Below are 18,151 nucleotides of genomic sequence, written 5' to 3'. Positions count from 1 at the left end.
GTCTGCGTGCATATGGTGCTGACCTTTGTTGTGCCAGAGGCACAGCCAGAAATTAGTGGAGCAAAGCAGAGGTCAGATTCCTCTGTTAACAAAATGCACATTTCTCATTCTTTCCAAAAATATCTTAAAAACATACCTTGCTTGAAATGCAAATTTTGACCATTGAATTGTATTATGGAGTTCCAGCTCTTTGGGGAGGGGGGCAGTCTGTGGCATGGCAAGGTGATGTTATGAAATTTAAAGAAGTGTGCTACTTCAGGTGAAATATTTTCATGTATTTTGAAGAGTGGAACTCCATCCCTATTGCAACAACATCCTCGGCAAGGAAAGGTTCTTGTTACACTTGCAGTTTTGCGGCGGAGGGGGCGGTGGGTGGTTGTGGTTGTAGTCATCATGTATGTTCTACTATTTTTGCCAATGGAAATAGAAACATGGCCAGCACAGTTTTACAGGCTCCTGCTACGCAAATGCACTTTACCTTCTGATCTATGCTGTCAGAGATTTTTTTATCTTTCATTTTTGTATGACGGTAATAAGTACCTCTAAAAATGTAATACTTTTGTAGCCATACTTAAGCGGCACTATTTGTATTTACAGTAGGACCCCAGCTTGTTTTATTGAGCTATGTGTAAACATTTCATGGCAGTTATAGTGTTTTGCATTATCAAGTTAGACCTTCATATTGGCTGCTGTGTAAACACTGTAAATATTAGAAGCTGCAACTTCAGAACAATGTGACCTTCAGCAAAAGCTTTTTGTACTCTGTGAATTCTGCAAGTCTAGTTGTGCATGAGATTTGCCCTTGAAGGGGGCGTGTAAGACATTGTTAACATTGGTGGTCTCAAAAAAATATTGGCAGATTCAATCTGGTTCAACTTGGAGTGCTTTCCTAAATCTTTAAAAATGCATATGCTTTGGAAAGGCTATACTGTACTCATTCCCATTCATAGACACATTTGTTTTTCTTAAAAATGGATCTCTAATATTAATGATATTAAATCTACATCCGGCTTTTTAAGATTATACTTCATTTCCTCTCCCGTATTATCCTGTGGGACATGCACAGTTGTTTTGCTCGCTGTGCCATTCTGTGACAGCAACGGTCCGGGGAATCGCCATAGATATTTGCACACTGTCTCCATGTTGCTCGCATTAGTGTGAGGATAATAGCTGGTTAACTTTTTAACTTTGCACGTTGTATTTATTCTTTTGACTGCAGGAATTCGAAAATAAATTTCCATGTCCCCTTAAGGTGAGATTGTATAGCTGTCCCATGGCTACTCTAATTGTTTGGAAGTTTGTAGGGCCAGCCCAGTATTTATTAGCATTCATTTTGGGGATCGGAGGGTGTCATTGGCAAAGACAACATTTATTGTCTATCTGTAATTGCACTGCAGAAAGTGGTGGTGAGCTGTTTTTTTTAAACCATTGTGGTCCATGTGATGAAGGTGATCCCACAATACTTGTTAGGTAGGGAATTTGAGGATTTAACTGTATGATGATGAGACAATATATTAGTATTCAAAGTTAGGATGTTGTGTGACTTGGAAGCGAATGTAGAGGTAATTGTGTCCTCATCTGTCTCCTGCTCTTGCATTATTAAGTGGTAGAGATTGGGGGTTTGGGAAGTATGATTTGGTTTCATTATTCCATGCCCTTTTCCTTACTTCCTAGCTGAAAAAGTGTGGAAATGGATTAGGAAAGGTTTGGAAAAGAGTGGTAGCATTCATTCCAGGCCTCCAATGTCTAGGGAGTGTTTTTGGATGTTAGATTGAGGCATGCTTCAACGCCTCAGGACGTCTGAAAATGTTTTACAACCATGAAGTAGTTTTGAAGTGTCATTCACTGTTATAGTGAAAGAAACACAGCAGCCAATGGCACGCAACAAGTGCTTGATAGTTATACAATGATGAACAGTACTATTTGATTTTCTTAAGTGAAAGAAAGGAAAAACTTATTTTCAAAATTAAGGGATTATCAGAGTTGGGTAAATGGTATGCTAAATAGGCAGTGTAAAGACCACTTTAAAATATTGCAATTTTAAGCGTGATACCTGGGAAGACACAGGTATTGACGGACCATAATAATGAACTTGAGACTGCAAGATTTAGCTGACAAGAGTCTGGCACATGAGACAGTGCCTCCCCTATCATTCAGTAAGATCATGGCTGATCTCACTGTGGCCTTAACCTGCTGCACTTACCCAACCCATTCTCCTTAAATCCCCTGTAGATCAAAAATCTGCCTAATTCACCTTTGCCTGATTCTTCCAGATTCTGATTTCCTGCTGCCCTTGAATCTCGTCTTCCAGGAATCTGATTGCTGATATTGCTTATGGCCGGACATGTGCATTTTGAATTACAGCTCAACAGTAAACTTTAAAGCCAGGTCCTCAGTGTGGTTCACCCCAAATGGCAGTATGGTGCTAATGGTACTGGTGACCCAACCTTGTATTTTAAATCCCATTTTACTTTACATTCATTCATTCTTAAATTGCTTCTCTCAGTTTCTATTTCTCTGTGCTGATTTATTTTAGTTCTTTCTATGTGTCCTTTCCTTTTCTCAGAGCTTTTTACAATAGTTCCTTCTATTGCTACAAGAAGAAGATATTTACATCAGTCTCCCTGGACAGATTTCTGGCTCTTTGACTATAGCTCACCCTCTGGCTAGGTTGCAGTCTTACTGTCTGATTCCAGTTTACTCAGGCTAGACTGAGCCTCGGCTTCTCTGGCTCCCTCTCCAGGTCCTATTAGTACATTGAACGGCTTCAGTAACTCTATGGAGATGTTCAGTGAAACAGAGTATATATTTTTTCTATTGAGCACAACTCTTCCTGACTAGCGAGAGATTGGCTAGGTCACATCTTCAGTAGCATCAGATCATAATTTCCTCACCTGGGAAAGGGAAACAGGAAAGACTCAGTAAAATAGCTGGCCAGAAGGTACTTGATTCAGATGTACTCACATAGTGATACAGGAAAATTGTCCAGCTGTTGTCTGAGCCCAAGAAACCTATCCAGCAACAGAGTCTATATTGGAATATCAATGATGACATCAACAATAATAGGCATTATAGATGAAGGGTTCCAAAACTGTGGATCATGATTCAGATCAGAAATTGGCAGCCATGGAACTGAGACTGAATTTTGACAGCTGGAAGACCCCTTTAATTTTTTTATTTTTTTCTGATAGCAGGCATGGCTTAATAATCTGGTCTCTGAGGCCCAATTGCTGATCAAACCAGAGCCTGTAAATTGGTGGGTCTTTGTTTTTTTTTGTGTATACCCTGCTTTTTCAACACCCTCTGCCCCTAGTCAATAACTCCCCCTGCCCCGCTCAACAATCTTAAGCACTCTTCTATCCCCTAACAATCCCCAAATTTTTACTATGGGGCCACACAAAACCTGTAACATTCAAATGGGGTCCCATTGAGAAAAACTTTGGGAAGCACTATTACAGAGTATCTTTTAGTGGGAGGAAACTGTCTTGAGGTGCCTCACGGAGGCAGGAGTTAAATATATGCAAATCTAGAGATCATTTGATGCGGTCAAGTGCTTGTTCAAAGAGGTAGTCCTGATAAAGAAGCCGGATGGTGGAAAGGCAGAGGAGTTCAGGGGAGGTAATTCTCTTCCTTGGTCCCTGGACCATTGAAGGCATAACTGTCTGTGGCATGATAAAAAGAAACAGTAGATGCATGAGACTGGACCCAAAGTAAGAAGATTTTGGCGGGGGGGGGGGGGGGGGGGGGGGGGAGGGAATGTAGGCTAGAAGAGGTTATAGACATGAGGTGAAATCATAAAGTACAAGAATGAGAACTTTAAATATGAGACATTTGGAGACCGTGAACCAAGGTTGGACAGTAGAGGCCAGAGGCATTGCCGAATGTGTTCCGATAAGGATAGTTTGCATCCCATAACTGGTTGACAAATAACATATTATATAAATCACTTTAAAATCTTTGGATTAACTGAAGTTAATGGATAGTGGTGGATGGGAGGATGATCAGGAGCATTTTGCAGTATTATCATAGTCTTGTTGTAATAAAAGCATTTTATGAAGGGTTTCAGTGAAGTGTTGGCAGAAAGGCAGCTTTAGATCTTTGAGGCTTGTAGTTATGTGTTATTAGTTGTTGATGGGTGTGAGGATTACCTGTTAACATTCTGGCTGGTGGGGGAAAACGTCTTTGCTTGTCCTATAGTAATCCTCCCAAGACCCTTTGGGCCTAACTTACTCCTTGTTCTTGAGTGGTGGTACCCAGCAAGCACTGTATAAGGAAATTTGGGAAGAGGGTGCATTCAGATGTCTCAGCCTGTTCCAATTGCCTGTGCCCGTAGCTGCTAGAAGCTTAGATCCATGATTCCATTAAGGAATTTTCAAAAATTCCAAAGAAGTATAAAAGGGAGGGAGAGATCTGGCAAATTTGGCCTCCTTTTTTACCTGACCTTTGATCCCAGTGTTAGAAAGTAACACAATAAGTGTGTATCTCTATAGTGCCTTTCACGTAGTAAAATGTCCTAAGGCATGCCACAGGAATGTTTAAAAGGAAATCAATGTTTGATACAGACACATAAGGCACAATACAAAGATGACCAAAATCTAAATCAAGAGAGGGAGGATTTAAGGAACAACTTTGAGTGGTTGAGAGAGATGGAGAATTTCAACAAAGGTCAGGAAAAATGTCACTTTTGCCTTGAGTGGCCGTAATTTGTTCTGGAATCTAGGTTTGGTGGTGGATGTGGAAGTGGGAGTGATTTCTGCTGTGAGGTAGCAAAGCTGACCATGCACAATCTTGTGCTGTTCAGCTCATTACATATGCATCCTCGAGGAGTAGGAGGGAGGTCAGGGCTGGAGTTGAGAACCTGGCTCATGGACTCCCTCGACTACTTCCCAGATATGACTGCAGAGGTCATTAGTGCATGGCAAGGCTTGGGGAACAGGTGACATCAGGCACAGCATGGCAGCCTAATAGAGCTGCAGTGCTGGATCCTCACTTGGTTCAATTCCGCCAACCTCACTGGCTAGCTGAATTGCTCTCTCCTTGGAGTTAATGAGGACCTTTTAGTTCTGGCATCCCTCCACGTATTTGGGATCTCTCCATCTTGTGTGCCAGTTTGTCCTGCATGAAGAGAGTGCAAGTAGGATGCCAGCAAGGCAGATGATAAGGATGTCTGGCATGTGTGTATGGAGAGTGGGAGCAGTGAGGTGATGAGGACACAACTCACACGGGAGATGAAGATGCGTCTTGGAGAGTTAGCAATGGTGTGTCTTGAGCTGGCATTGAGTGAGATCCCTGTGTGATGGGTCTGTGAGTTTGAGAGTTGAGTGATGAGAATAGAACATAAGAACTAAGATCAGGGGTAGGCTATCTGGCCCCTCGAGCCTGCTCCGCCATTCAATAAGATCATGATAGATTCTTATCTTGGTGGAACAGAGACAATAATTCATACTCTTGTGGCAATGGACGGCTGTCCTCTTCTGCAGGGCATTGGCATTGACTGCCAGTGCCTCCCATGCTGAATTTGTCACCTTGGTTGCAGGTCTTTGCCTAAAGTGTGGTATGATAAATCGTGGTGGGTCTCCACTGTGTCTGTAAACTTGGATGTAGAAGGTTTTGTGCATCTGGCAGCCATGACTGCCATCAAACTCAAAAGTGTGATAGCTGTGTGCAGGGGTGACCTTTAAATATGGCACCCAGAACATTGAATTGCTGAATTGATGGCCAGGCAAATCAGAGGCTGCCTGCCAGCAATACAGCATGGAATCTGTGCCTGTAAAGTTGTTTCACCGAGTGCCACACTAAATAGCAGAAAAAGCTGCCATTGCCGTTGGTGGGCTAAACGCTGCTTTCCCTGCCCAAAATTGGACTTTGCCAAGTTCTGAAATGATTTTGCCCTAAGAATTTTAAAAATTATTTTGAGAAATGTTTATAAAATCTATATAACAGCTAATAACCAGCAGTTACATGCATCTCAGGAATGTTTCTTCTCGAACTGCGTCTGTTTTTCAAATTTGAAGCAAGTTAAGTTGTTGTTTTTGTTCAGCAAGTAAGCACCAAGGAAACAATACAAATTGAGTTCACGTATGGTGTTGAAATGATAAACTGTTGGGTTTAAATGGAAAAAAATGATGAGATTGTCAGGTTTTCCTGCCAGCAGAGTCTAATGCAAGGAGCTATTCTGTTGAATCTTCTTGCTAAGAGTGGTTGCTGCATGATATTACTTACCGTCATTGGAAAAGGAAAAAAAACTGAAAGTCAACCATGAACAATTTGTGTTATGGTGTATTCTGAGGAATCTCTTCTAACTTTATTAGACCATCTTTGGAAATATTATGTTAGTATTCTATTTAGAATTGTGGTTTAATGCATTTCTGGCTTAGCCACAAGCCACATGTGCCTAATTGGAAATCCCGATATTATAAATTGCATTTCTGATCAGTAATGGACATGTGATCTCATATTTACAGAGTGTATGTATGTGTACTTAGCTTTGTTTGAATGTTTGTTGGTAAAATTGTGAGAGTGAAAAAATATTCCAGTCCCATCCTAAATGCAGACTCATGTTTGTAAGAGGTGGACAATAGTACTGTGACTTTGCATCATAGAAGTGAGGAATTAAACTGTGTTCTTGATCTAGTAGGAGAGCAGGATGTTTCCAGCATGGCATTATTCTGCCAGCATCGAAGTTAGTGTTTCTGATCACCATACATTATCATTATCATCCCTAGAAATGAGGAGAAAGCTTGTTTCAGAGTATAGCCTCTGGCAAGAGGTTGTGCATGGAGTTTGATAATGTGGGGGGGCTGTTGTGCTGCAGCTATCAGAGGCTGACCAAGAGACTCTTCCAACTTTTAGTACTGGCAGTTGATGTATTGGAAGGATTTGAAGGTTGACAGCCTGTTTAGTCTGTTACGTTTTGTGGCTTCAAGGCAAGGATACTATCCACTGCACCACAAGACCTCCAATCTCCATACATGTTTTGCTGGCTGTTAAGGATGTTATTGCTCAGGAATAACATATTATTAGAATTATAAATGATGGTACACTCCTGTTATATGATACAGCATTAGTATTGCCAGAACCTACAGCAACTATGGTTTGATTTTTGACCCAAAAGCAGTAATAATGATCAATAACAAAAGTAACAGAAAACAGCAACAATCCCTGGGAAATCTGTAATTATTTTAAAAATGATTGGAAAAGAAATTCAAAAGTTTGTGTAAATTGCAAAGGGATCAACCATAGAACCCCTACAATGCAGCAGGAGGCCATTTAGCCCATCGAGTTAGCACTGACTTTCTGAAAGAGCATTTTACCCAGACCGCCACTCCACACAGACAGTTCCCAAGGCTGGAATTGAACCCATGTCCCTGGCATTGTGAGGCTGCAATGCCAACCACTGTGCCCCGTGCTGCCTTCAGTTATAATTTTTATCGTAAATAAATACTGGTCCATGAGATCTTGTGACTTCGATCTGGAAGCAGTACCGAATGAAGTTGAGATATGGAAGCCAAGTGGCCAGACACAAAGGAGAGCTGGAGAACAGGAGAGCTAGAGGCAGAAGGTGATCAGCACACAGGTGCACAGAAAGTGAAGTGAAGTAGAGGCAAAAAAGCTGGAGAGGAGTTGAGTTTTGAAAGCAAGTGTGCCATACTGGGGAGAATGCAAGGGCAGAACCTTGTTTGCTTGGAAGCTGCTGCCTGTGGAGAATCAACTAAGTTCTTGAAGGGAATGGATTGGAATTCTGCTTGGATGAACTGTGTGACTGAAAGTTGGTCCCTACAGTTGGGAGTGAACTTTCTAACAACTCAGTGAAATTTCTGTTGTATCTGTTATCCCTGTCGAAATGCAGTTTGTCAATGCTTGACTTCAAAAATGCAGTGCATTTTAGAGAACTGTTTGGGGAAAAATGAATATGTTCATGTGAACAATTTAAAAAATCCAGCAGCTCCTGCCATACCTTGCCACTCCTGAAAAAGCCAAAAAAATACAATGTTGGCTTTGTCAACAAGTTGAAATCGGTTCACGTCCCTTGAAATCTGCCTGAATACATAAAAAGCTTATTGTGTGGGATTCATCGACTATTTTTATGCAATGAAAATCTACTGACAGGGGGTGATTCGATTTTCTCTGGAAAAAATTGGGTACTAAAGAGCCTCCGAAGGTGGTCAAGTTAGGATCTTAAGCTGAAACATAAGGCTTCATCCACATTTTGCACAAGATTTATGCATAAGGGCGGCACGGTGGGCTCAGTGCCAGGGACCCCTGTTCAATTCTGGCCTTGGGTAAATGCCTGTGTGGAGTTTGCACGTTCTTCCTGTGCCTGCGTGGGTTTCCTCCGGGTCTCTGGTTTCCTCCCATAGTCGAAAGACGAGTAGATTAGATGGATTATCCGTGGTCAACGTGTGGGGTTGCTGGGGAGAGTAACTGGGAGGATCTTTGCTGATTTGAAGAGGCCTTTTGCTGGTTTAAAGACGACTTTTGAAATACTCTGAAAGACTTTGTCAATACTGTACCATCATTCTGTCAATAGTTATTCTGGAAAATCTGAGGATCTCACCTAAAAATATGTAATTGCTGTGCTCCTTTATTCAATATTTTAAGGAGTCACCCAGAGAAAGGTATTAGCATATTGCTAGGGGCTCTCCTCAGTCTGTATGAGAAGGACATGAGACCAGGTAGAGGAGCACCAGCTACTGCAAAAGAGGGGGGAAACATGTGGGAAGATGGATACTCCCTGGCACAGGACAAAACTTCTCCGGACCAATGCCCTGTCTGAGAAGTGCGTGCCCTCTTGGTCTCTATAAGTCATCCTGAAATGTAATACTACATACCAGCCTATTTTAGGCAAATCAAATAACCAATTAAAATACATAAAGGGATGCGGCCTTAAACAAAAACACATCACAAATGAAGCTTAAAACATCGAACCAAAACGTGATTCTGTGCCCGATAAGCACCCAGTCCCTGCAGTGCCATTGGGCACAGAAGGCATTGTATATAAAGCAGGACACTGACAGTGGAAGTAAATGCAGCCCACATATAATGCCCAAAGCAAATTGCATCTAATTAGTGCTTGAGGTGCTAAATCTTTGGATGTCTCTGTTTTAGCACCTCCAGGCAAGTTCAAATGATGATCAGTAATTCAAGGCCATACTGGTGTTCTAAACCCAGACTTTCAAACAGGTGTGCATTATTAACATGATACCCATTTTAGCACATTTTGACCCGTTAACCGAAAATAACTTCTATGGTGCCTTGTAAGAGTTAAGCCCATTTTCAGATTTTAATAGTTGAATGAGCAATGAACCTTGACAGTGGCTGATCCTGTGTGAATGTTTTCCCGCAATAAAAATTTGGAAACTTTCAGAATATTACATGGACTATTTTCTTCTGGAAAATGGGTTCTATATCCAGATGCAGGTTATAGGGCCAAGTTTTCCAAGTGCACACTTTTTGGAGCCTTAATAACCAGGAGGGCATGTTGAAAATTTAGGTAAATATAAAGAGAAGTTTTCATTTATGTGGAAAAAAGTTTTCATTTATGTTGCAGTGATAATGTTAGACTTTTGTCTCTGGGGGTGTGAGTTTAAAATAGGTATGTGAAAATATTAATCTGATAGCAGATATTAAAGCTGTGAATTAAATAGTCAGAAAGTTGTTAGATAAGAAATCAACGATGGAGCCATTAATTATTTTAAATGTTAACTTCCATTGAACTCTATGCAGTTAATATCATTAATGAGAAGGAGATCACTTCAAGATGATCATTTCAGTGAGGTTAAGTAGGGAAATTGGCATAAGAGATTAGTGTAAGAGAGTAGAGTGATATATGAAAGGTCAAAGTTTATTAAGATGAGAATTAGGAGATAAAAAGAAAAACTTGAAAACAATTTATCACTGACAATATAGAGATACTGAAAATAGCACCATAGACCAATTATTGTTTGAAAAGAGAGGCTTTGGTACCGTCCTCAAGATGCATCCAAAATATTAATTCATCCTTCAATTTGTTAAGCAGCTTTGTTTTTTGTCAGATTTCTAGCAGTTTCAATATTTTTATTTTTGTACTAGTGCTAAGAAATATTGAATCAGAACTTCCTCTCAGTGGTCATCACCACTGGGTTGCCACTCCATTCCTTTTGACTTACCCAAGTCAGGAGCTGCACATTTATCATTTGATCTTCCACTGTGGGCCTGGTAATAAATGTTTCAACCAGTTGCTCTGGACCTATTCCAGTGCAGGGCTGCAATGTCAGGGGAAGTGAAGCTATGTCCTCTTCTTGTGGCACTAGTGTTAGGAGATGGGTGTCAGTGGTGGAGGTTTGGGACTGCTCGGGGGGGTTGGGGTTGGGTGGACACAGAGGAGGGGCTCAGGAGTGCTGGGAAGATGGACAGGAGGGTAGTGAAAGGATTGGGGATGAGGGATAGCATTCAGTCTTGTAGTTAGCAGGAGTTAGAAGTGGTTTTAATCCTTCTAACTGTTAACTATTCTGTTAAGAGAGTTGGAACCATCTGATGTCTTCGATTTAAATCATAGTATTGGATGGCTCCAAGTGCAGGGTAATTGCCCATTGGAAATTTTAACTTCCCGGGCAATTCCTGTGCAGCCCAGGTGGTGGACTTCCAGGTGGTGCCCTTGCATATTTTCTGGGGTACGTCCAGGGTACAAACCCCATGGAGATCGAACGTTCTGGGCCAATTCACACTTGTACAGGACAAACGTGAAAAACCCGTCAGTGAAGTGAAAGATCCTACTGTAACCCATTGCTGAAGGTTATGAAAAGCAAAGAAAAATCTTTATTCATGAGATAATAAATAAACACCATTAAATGACATGGAAAGTAACCTGAATTTATAAGATTAAGGCAGACATTTTTAGTGTTATTATTCATAGTATGTGGCAGTGTTCTAGTTAATTCTCAATTAGACTAATTTTATAACTTACCCACAAAATGGCTTTATCGAGCAGTCTGTTGGGTGATGCTCCTGTTTTAAGAGATACAAAGAGGTGGATGCATGGAGCATGCAGGGCACACTTGAGCATTTGAAAGCTACAAAGAGTTCACATCAACTCTCCAACTCAAGTATTATTTTACACTTGAATACAAAATAGCCAAGATCCTTTTTTAAAAATGAAAGTTCAATTATGCAAATCCTTACACAGTATTCCAATTTTCAATGACTTAAACTGTCCTTTCTTTGGGTTCATATGAGCTTCAGAAAATGAACTGGATTCAAACATTCCTACATCCGTTCATTCTAAACATTTGTTCTGTCTTATTTTGACACACTACAGATTGTTTTGCTCTTCTTAACATACTTTGAAAAGGATGGTCGTAATCTACCGTTTTTACTTACTTGATCTTTGCCTTATCCCATTTTAACCACACCAAAAAGATCGTCCTTTTGTGCACATGACTTGAGCACTACAGAAACTGAAAAGGTCAAAGTTGTTTGGGTGATGTTTAATCCTCTTTATCACAATTGATTGCTTTGCAAAATTAATATTGATTATAGTAGGAGGACCACATAGTATAGTAACATGTTGTAGATTTGACTGGGTACACTGTTTATCTGTTATGCTGAAAGAGAAAAGCATTTTTAAATGTGACTTTATTTTTCCGGAATATTTTAAGCAGAATTTTAAATAGTATTTTGAAAATTCTTTCTCCATAGCCTGATGGAAAATAACTCCATCAAGAATTTGGAATGTTAGCTTTATTGCATATTATGGAATCAAAGAATGCCTTTGACACAACTTTGCAGTTTGCTGCAACATTTAGAGGCATTTTTGTTTAAAAGCGCAGCTGCATGATATCCTTACTAAAATTCTCCATTAAATTGTTTAGTGCACAGTTTTAAACTAGTAATGTCGAGGGTAACTTTGATTTGTTTGACAACCCTAAATACTAGTGTCAGGCTGCACTTTGAGACTATAATAATTTATGCACTGACTTAGGAGCTAATTAGTCTGATTATACACTAGCCGCATTTGTTGTGGCACAGAAGTATTCCTCTCACTTTATGTAAAGGATTAGTGGCTCTGGGAATGTTTCAAACTGACAGATCTTGAATAGAAAGAGAGCTTTTATTTTTGTATATAGTGTGTGCACAAAAAAACCAAGTGTTTGTTGCTATTGAATTATCTGTTATATAAGGACAAATTTTTAAAAGCTACAAGTTGGGTTACATATATTATTACTTTTGCTTCTTTTAATGTAGTTTTAAAAAATAAACCTGTAACTCATGGTTTAATTGCATAAATTGTAAACAAATAATATGTAAGTGACAACAGAAGGAAATAGAGGATTATTATCAGAACAAAGTAAACGTTCTGATTACCCTCAGAAGTGCATAGGTATCTGGCTAAAATAAGCACATGGCTCTTGATATGGCATTTAGATGTCCAGCTCCTGTTTTAGGATCACCAATAGGAAAATATTGTTTCTTGATTTCCCTCTGAGCCACTCAACATCCCTCCTTAAAAATGCCAGCTGATTGATGTTCTTTGATCATCACTGGGTCAAAATGTTCCAACATACATAAGTGACCAGTCTTTGTTTCCATGCTTTCCTCTCTCCTCACTCTCACTGTCTTCTCTTCCACCCACAATGGTCCTCTTTTCTCCAACTGAGCTCCCCACACCCGCCCCCCCCACCCCCCGCCACCGCCAGCCCCGTGTCGTTTCCGCACTTCTGTGCTGATGGCTGTCCATAGCAGTCTCCTTTTGCCGTTTTTCCAGTTGCTGAGCAGGCTGTCCTCCTCTCTGGGTTCTTCAGCCATTCTAACCTCTTCACATCATCTCTACCTCCTTGGACATATTGAGTCCTGTGGGTGTAAACAAGATTGCCCCATTGTATAGACATATAAAGTTAACAGTTATACATTTTGACCTGGATGTTTTCATCTAATTTCAAGGTGCTGTATAAAAGTATTTTAAAATAGATTCTACGTAATACAACAATGTCATTTCCTGTATGACCTATAAAAATGAATGTGTTTGAAACATTAGTGTATCGGTTTATACATTCACTTTACTGCCTTAGAATGCAGGTTTTCTTTTAAAGATTTCCATGTGGAAATTGACCACAGGAGAATACTTTTAATTATTTTGCTGCTGTCATCTGTAAAATTAGAAATGTCGAGCACTGCTCAAAGTCTGTAAGGATGACTGTGGCATCTGAAGGAAATGATTTATGTGAAACAATGCTGTAGATGACACATCATCTAGCCTGTCAAAATTTGCGATTTTTGTGAATGAATCAGCAAATATAAAAAAGGAAGCAGAATTCTCAATTTGTAATGCTTGAACATTAGTGTAGGGTTATACCAGTAAATAGCTAAAGTAGAATATTGCCCACGTTAATGATGATCAAACATTTTGTGCATGCAGATCTTCGAGTTTATGGCTTAATAACTGAATACAGATCAGGACTGAATGTCTCACAATGGGTTATGTTTTAATTGGACCTCTGCACTAAAGCCAATATGGTACTGGTATACATAGTAAAATGCATTCCATTTCAAACTCTTGGTGGGTAGTTTAATTCACACCATAAACATCAGCTTCTCTGCTGGAGATTTGTTTGGAAATTTCCATTGGTGAGCATTGGTCCTTCTGATGAATGCATTTATGGCCGAACCTCTGTTTGGAATATATGCCTGATATCCCAAATGTTTTTCTGAAAACATCTTGATAAATATTTTTTTCAAATTAATTAATGGTTCATTCAGAAGAATATGATGTACTTTACCCTTATTTCTCTCCCCATATGTTTTAAAATATCTTCCGCTTGTTCGAGCCAAGCAAGATTCCTTGGTTGCGGGAGTGAATAGATGACCTTGGCCCACTCAATGATCCATTTTTCTTATTCGTTCGTGGGATGTGAGCATCGCACGATGTGAGCATTTGCTGCCCATCCTTAATTGCTTTAGAGAATGTGGTGGTGAGTCAATTTCTTGAACTGCTGCAGTCCATGTGCTGTAGATACAACTACAGTGCTGTTGGGGATGGCGTTCCAGGATTGTGACCCAGTGATAATCAAAGGTTTGCGATATAGTTCCAAGTCAGGATAGTGTGTGGCTTAGAGGAGAAGTTACAAGTGGTATTGTTCCCCATGCTATCTTGTTCTTCTAGGTGGAAGAGTTTGCTGGCTTAGAAAGTACTGTTGAGGGTGCCTTGCTGAGATGCTGCAGTGCAGCTTGTAGAAGTGCATCTTGTAGATGTTTCACACTGCTGTCATTTTGTGCTGATGAGAGTATTGATCAAGCAGACTGCTTTATTCTCAATGAATTTGAGCTTGTTGAGTATTGGAGCTGCTCTAAACCCCTGATTTGTGCATTATTTGTGGTGGACGAGCTTTGAGGTGTTGCAAGTTAATCACCACAAAGTTATTCGTGTGAAAACTGGAGTAAATCACGCTGTTTTTTTCAGAGGGAGTTCAGAGAAGAATCTTCCACACTCCTGTGCACTACACTGCTTAGTGCACTAGTATAAATCCTATTAAAAATCAGGGGGCAGGGCCTATTTCCACTGGAGACAGCAGCAGCATAGCGCTGAGTGGGCCGCTGCGCATGTACCAATCTGTCAGCACCGAGATGGGCGCATGCACAATAGCCCCTGTCTTCCGGTCTCCGATCACTGGCCAGCCCTGTGATCCCCGCACTGCGGCCCTCTCACCCCTCCCACCCAGGGCCTGATTGCTGGTCCCCAGGCATGCCTGGGCCCAGTCCCAACCACATCCTGTACCCCTCCAGCCAGCCTCGATCACTGCCCCCCCCCACCCCATGGCAGTCGTGATCGTTGGACTCTCTCCCTCTGCTTGCGATCCCAAATACAGAATGGCAGTGGGTCCCCCCAACCCCACCGATCACCCCGTAGGCCCCTCCCCCATCAGGCCTTGCTCTCTTGACACTGCCCACAGCCCAATGGGCAGTGCCAAGGTGCCCCTGGGCAATATGAGTGTGCCCAGTCTCGCACTGCCAAAGTGCCAATGCCTGGGGGCAGCCCCCTTGCCAACTGACCCTTTGGCGAGACCCCTTATTGCCCCCCCTTCACTCCAGCAGGATGTGTAGTATCACACCCTGCCAACACACCCATCCCCCACCAATCCCCAAAACCCTGCCATTCCCTACTTACCATGCTAGGCATCCTTCCCCTGCGGTACCTCCCAGACAAACAATTTTAATGGTCGGGGAAGTTCTTCTTGGCCTCTTTGGTTGACGTTAGCATATTATTGGGACCTGACCATTAAAATGAAGCTTTCTTGCTGCCAGACCTCATGGAAGTCAAAATTGCCCTATGTACCTGTAATGTTTTGGATTGTTGATAGCCACGCCTGTGCAGAATAATAACTTGCCTTATCTAGCTTTAGTATGAGGTTTGTAACTGAACTTAATATCTGTTCTCTGTTAGCAGTATTTGTAGCACATAATTGACAGAGGTTAACCTGACTATCGGATTACTCTGTGTCCTACAGAATTGTTTTGATACTTAGTTTAACTGTTTCAGAACAGAATATTTCCATTCATGCTGTGTGAAGCTGAGAATATTGTATGTTCATAGATTCATAAAATCATACAGTGCAGAAGCAGGCCATTCGGCCCATCAAGTCTGCACCGACCACAATCTCACCTAGGCCATACCCCCTTAACCCCATGTATTTACCCTGCTAATTTCCCTGACACTGAGGGGCAATGTAGCATGACCATTCCACCTAACCTACACATCTTTGGACTGTGGGGGGAAACCGGAGCACTCGGAGGAAGCCCACACAGACATGGGGAGAATGTGCAAACTCCACACAGACAGTGACCCAAGCCGGGAATTGAACCCGGGTTCCGAGCGCTGAGGCGGCAGTGCTAACCACTGTGCCACCATGCTGCCCATGCTCACGTAATTAAAATGGTCATTGCTCCAGTATAATTTTTGAAAAGGTCCCTCAAAGGTTCTTTAGCCTGCTACTTCCTCTTTGAGTTTGTATTGAGCACTTTGCAGCTTTTAAAGTTCACGCTTTACTCTAGAGAAGTCAGTTGTCATCATTTAAATGACACATGTATATTTCTGGTTTTTGTCATTTAGAGTTATTTATGGACTTTTATTTTTTATTATTTTTAAGTTTTTTAATTTCAGGAGGGTTCCCAAGTTTGAAACATAAGTCATCAATGAAATAATAGGTTAGAAGGCAACATTGAATAGTTTCTCATTGTGTGTTAAAGATCAGCTGCTCTATAGGAATACTCTGTGATATTTTGGATGGCCTGCCTGTTGTAGAATGATGCAGCACTGAAGGAGGTCAGTCAGCCCCCTAGCCTGTGCCAGCTCTTTGAAAGAATGAACCAAATTAGTCCCATTCGCCCCGCTCTTTCCCCAGATCTTAACTTTAGTTCAAGGGATGAAAGAGAAGGAAGGTCTGATTTGCTTTGACTAGGCTCAACTTTTTGTATTGTAGTTTATATAATGTTTTAAAGAGCCATATGAATGGATTCTGTTTGGTTTACTGGGTAAGCCAACTGCAGATATCAATGCACATGGATCCCAGAGCAGAAAACACACACATTTGTCATTTATTGCAATTCCCTGAGAACAAGTTAAAACACACATTCAGCTTTTACATTTAACCATGTGAAGATTCCCATTGACTCCTAGCAGCTATTCAACTTATTATAGTTTAAGTATAAAAAAATTACCTTGGAAGTGTGTACGCTGCATATTGTCAAACTGTGTGCCAGCTCTTAACTTTGTGTCAATAATAATCTCAATCACTAGCACTGAATCGTATTCTGTAGCTAACAAGCATATTTTTTCTGCTCATCTGTTGTCAGAATCTAATAGAAGCCTGTTTTCTCCATTATTGGTTTCCACCACAGCAATTCATCAGAGCCGCAAGGATCAGCTAAACCCCCATTAACCTCCTCCAATATGACATCACGAATACTGCTACGACAGCAGCTCATGCGCGAGCAAATGCAAGAGCAAGAACGACGAGAACAGCAGCAGCAGCAGCAGGCAGCACAGTTCATTCAGCAGCGAGTGCCAGTCAGCCAGACACAGGCCATCAACGTCAGCGTCCCCACCAGCCTACCCACAAATACCCAGGTGCCAATGGAAGTCCTCAAGGTATAGCTTAATCCTTTACATCTATATTCCTGATCAGACTGTGTATTACCCAAGATATCAGACTTTTTGAAGAGATGTTCATTAAGCTAACAAAGAGAATAATATTCTCCCTATTTTAGATTAACCAGATGAACAGCAGGAGAATTATGCACAGTATAAATATTTTTCAATCCTAACAGTTAATGATTGGTTGAAATTAAAAGCATATATATACTCGCTACAGTGCATTGTCCTTGAAAACGATAACAGGGCAAATTTGATTCCAATACAGCTGTTGCATTCATTTTCAAAGTTATTTTTCGGCAAGTACTTTTTGTCAGATGCCTTGAATTGAAGCTCTTCACAGAAACGACTGCACTATCTAATACATGCTGGGCTTTCAACTCTCTGCCAGTGGTCACATTTAATCCAATTTCCTCCAATGAGTTGACGACTTCTAATCACCCTGATTCTTCATCAGACAAGGAACTACAGGAGCTTGTTAGTATCTCCCTATTATAGGGGATAGAGTAAATACCTTCCTAATGACCACAGGATCTCCATTTGTGTAATACAAGAATTTTGATTGTTCTTCTTGTTGTGAATCTGCATTTTGATTCAAATATTTGAACTGTCACTTGAAACGTTCAGACTTTGATCATTTATTTCACTTAGAATACAAAAGCACAAATTAAAAACAACTGCACAACAAGGTTAATTTCACAGTGGCTGAATACTATTATACATAGCTCCGTTATTTATCTGCTCTGTGCATTAGGTCTTTGATCAATTTTATGGTTGCTGAGGCTCGTCCAAAAACAAATTCCAGAAAGACTCCATCCTGATCCCTACCTCTTTGTTTAATATTGTTATTTTGAAGGGATTTTTTCATTGAATCTTCAAATGATGTACAGTTTCACCTTTAACCAACAAGATTTGTGTTGTTCTGTTTCCATTTTGTCTGAAACCTGCAATCAGCTTTGTAAAATCAGACATGACAAGTTTCACTTGAATGAGGGAAACTGAGAAACAGCAAGGTAAAGCAACTTGCCA

The 18,151-nt window shown here is 40.8% G+C and overlaps 1 protein-coding gene across 8 annotated transcripts in view; it reads left to right on the top strand.

The window, feature by feature from the left end:
- LOC144491531 (microphthalmia-associated transcription factor-like) overlaps positions 1–18,151 on the top strand; it is a 293,006-nt gene that overhangs the window by 154,650 nt on the left and 120,205 nt on the right. For all 8 annotated transcript variants that reach the window (XM_078209460.1, XM_078209458.1, XM_078209461.1 and 5 more), the window contains one exon: positions 16,870–17,119. In XM_078209460.1, coding sequence (XP_078065586.1) covers positions 16,870–17,119 — 250 coding nt within the window. The remainder of the gene's footprint in view (positions 1–16,869; positions 17,120–18,151) is intronic.

This window comes from Mustelus asterias, chromosome 3 (genome assembly GCF_964213995.1).
Source record: "Mustelus asterias chromosome 3, sMusAst1.hap1.1, whole genome shotgun sequence".
NCBI classification, from domain to species: Eukaryota; Metazoa; Chordata; class Chondrichthyes; order Carcharhiniformes; family Triakidae; genus Mustelus; species Mustelus asterias.
Note: the sequence above shows the minus strand (reverse complement) of the source record. Positions and strands in the feature narration are given on the sequence as shown.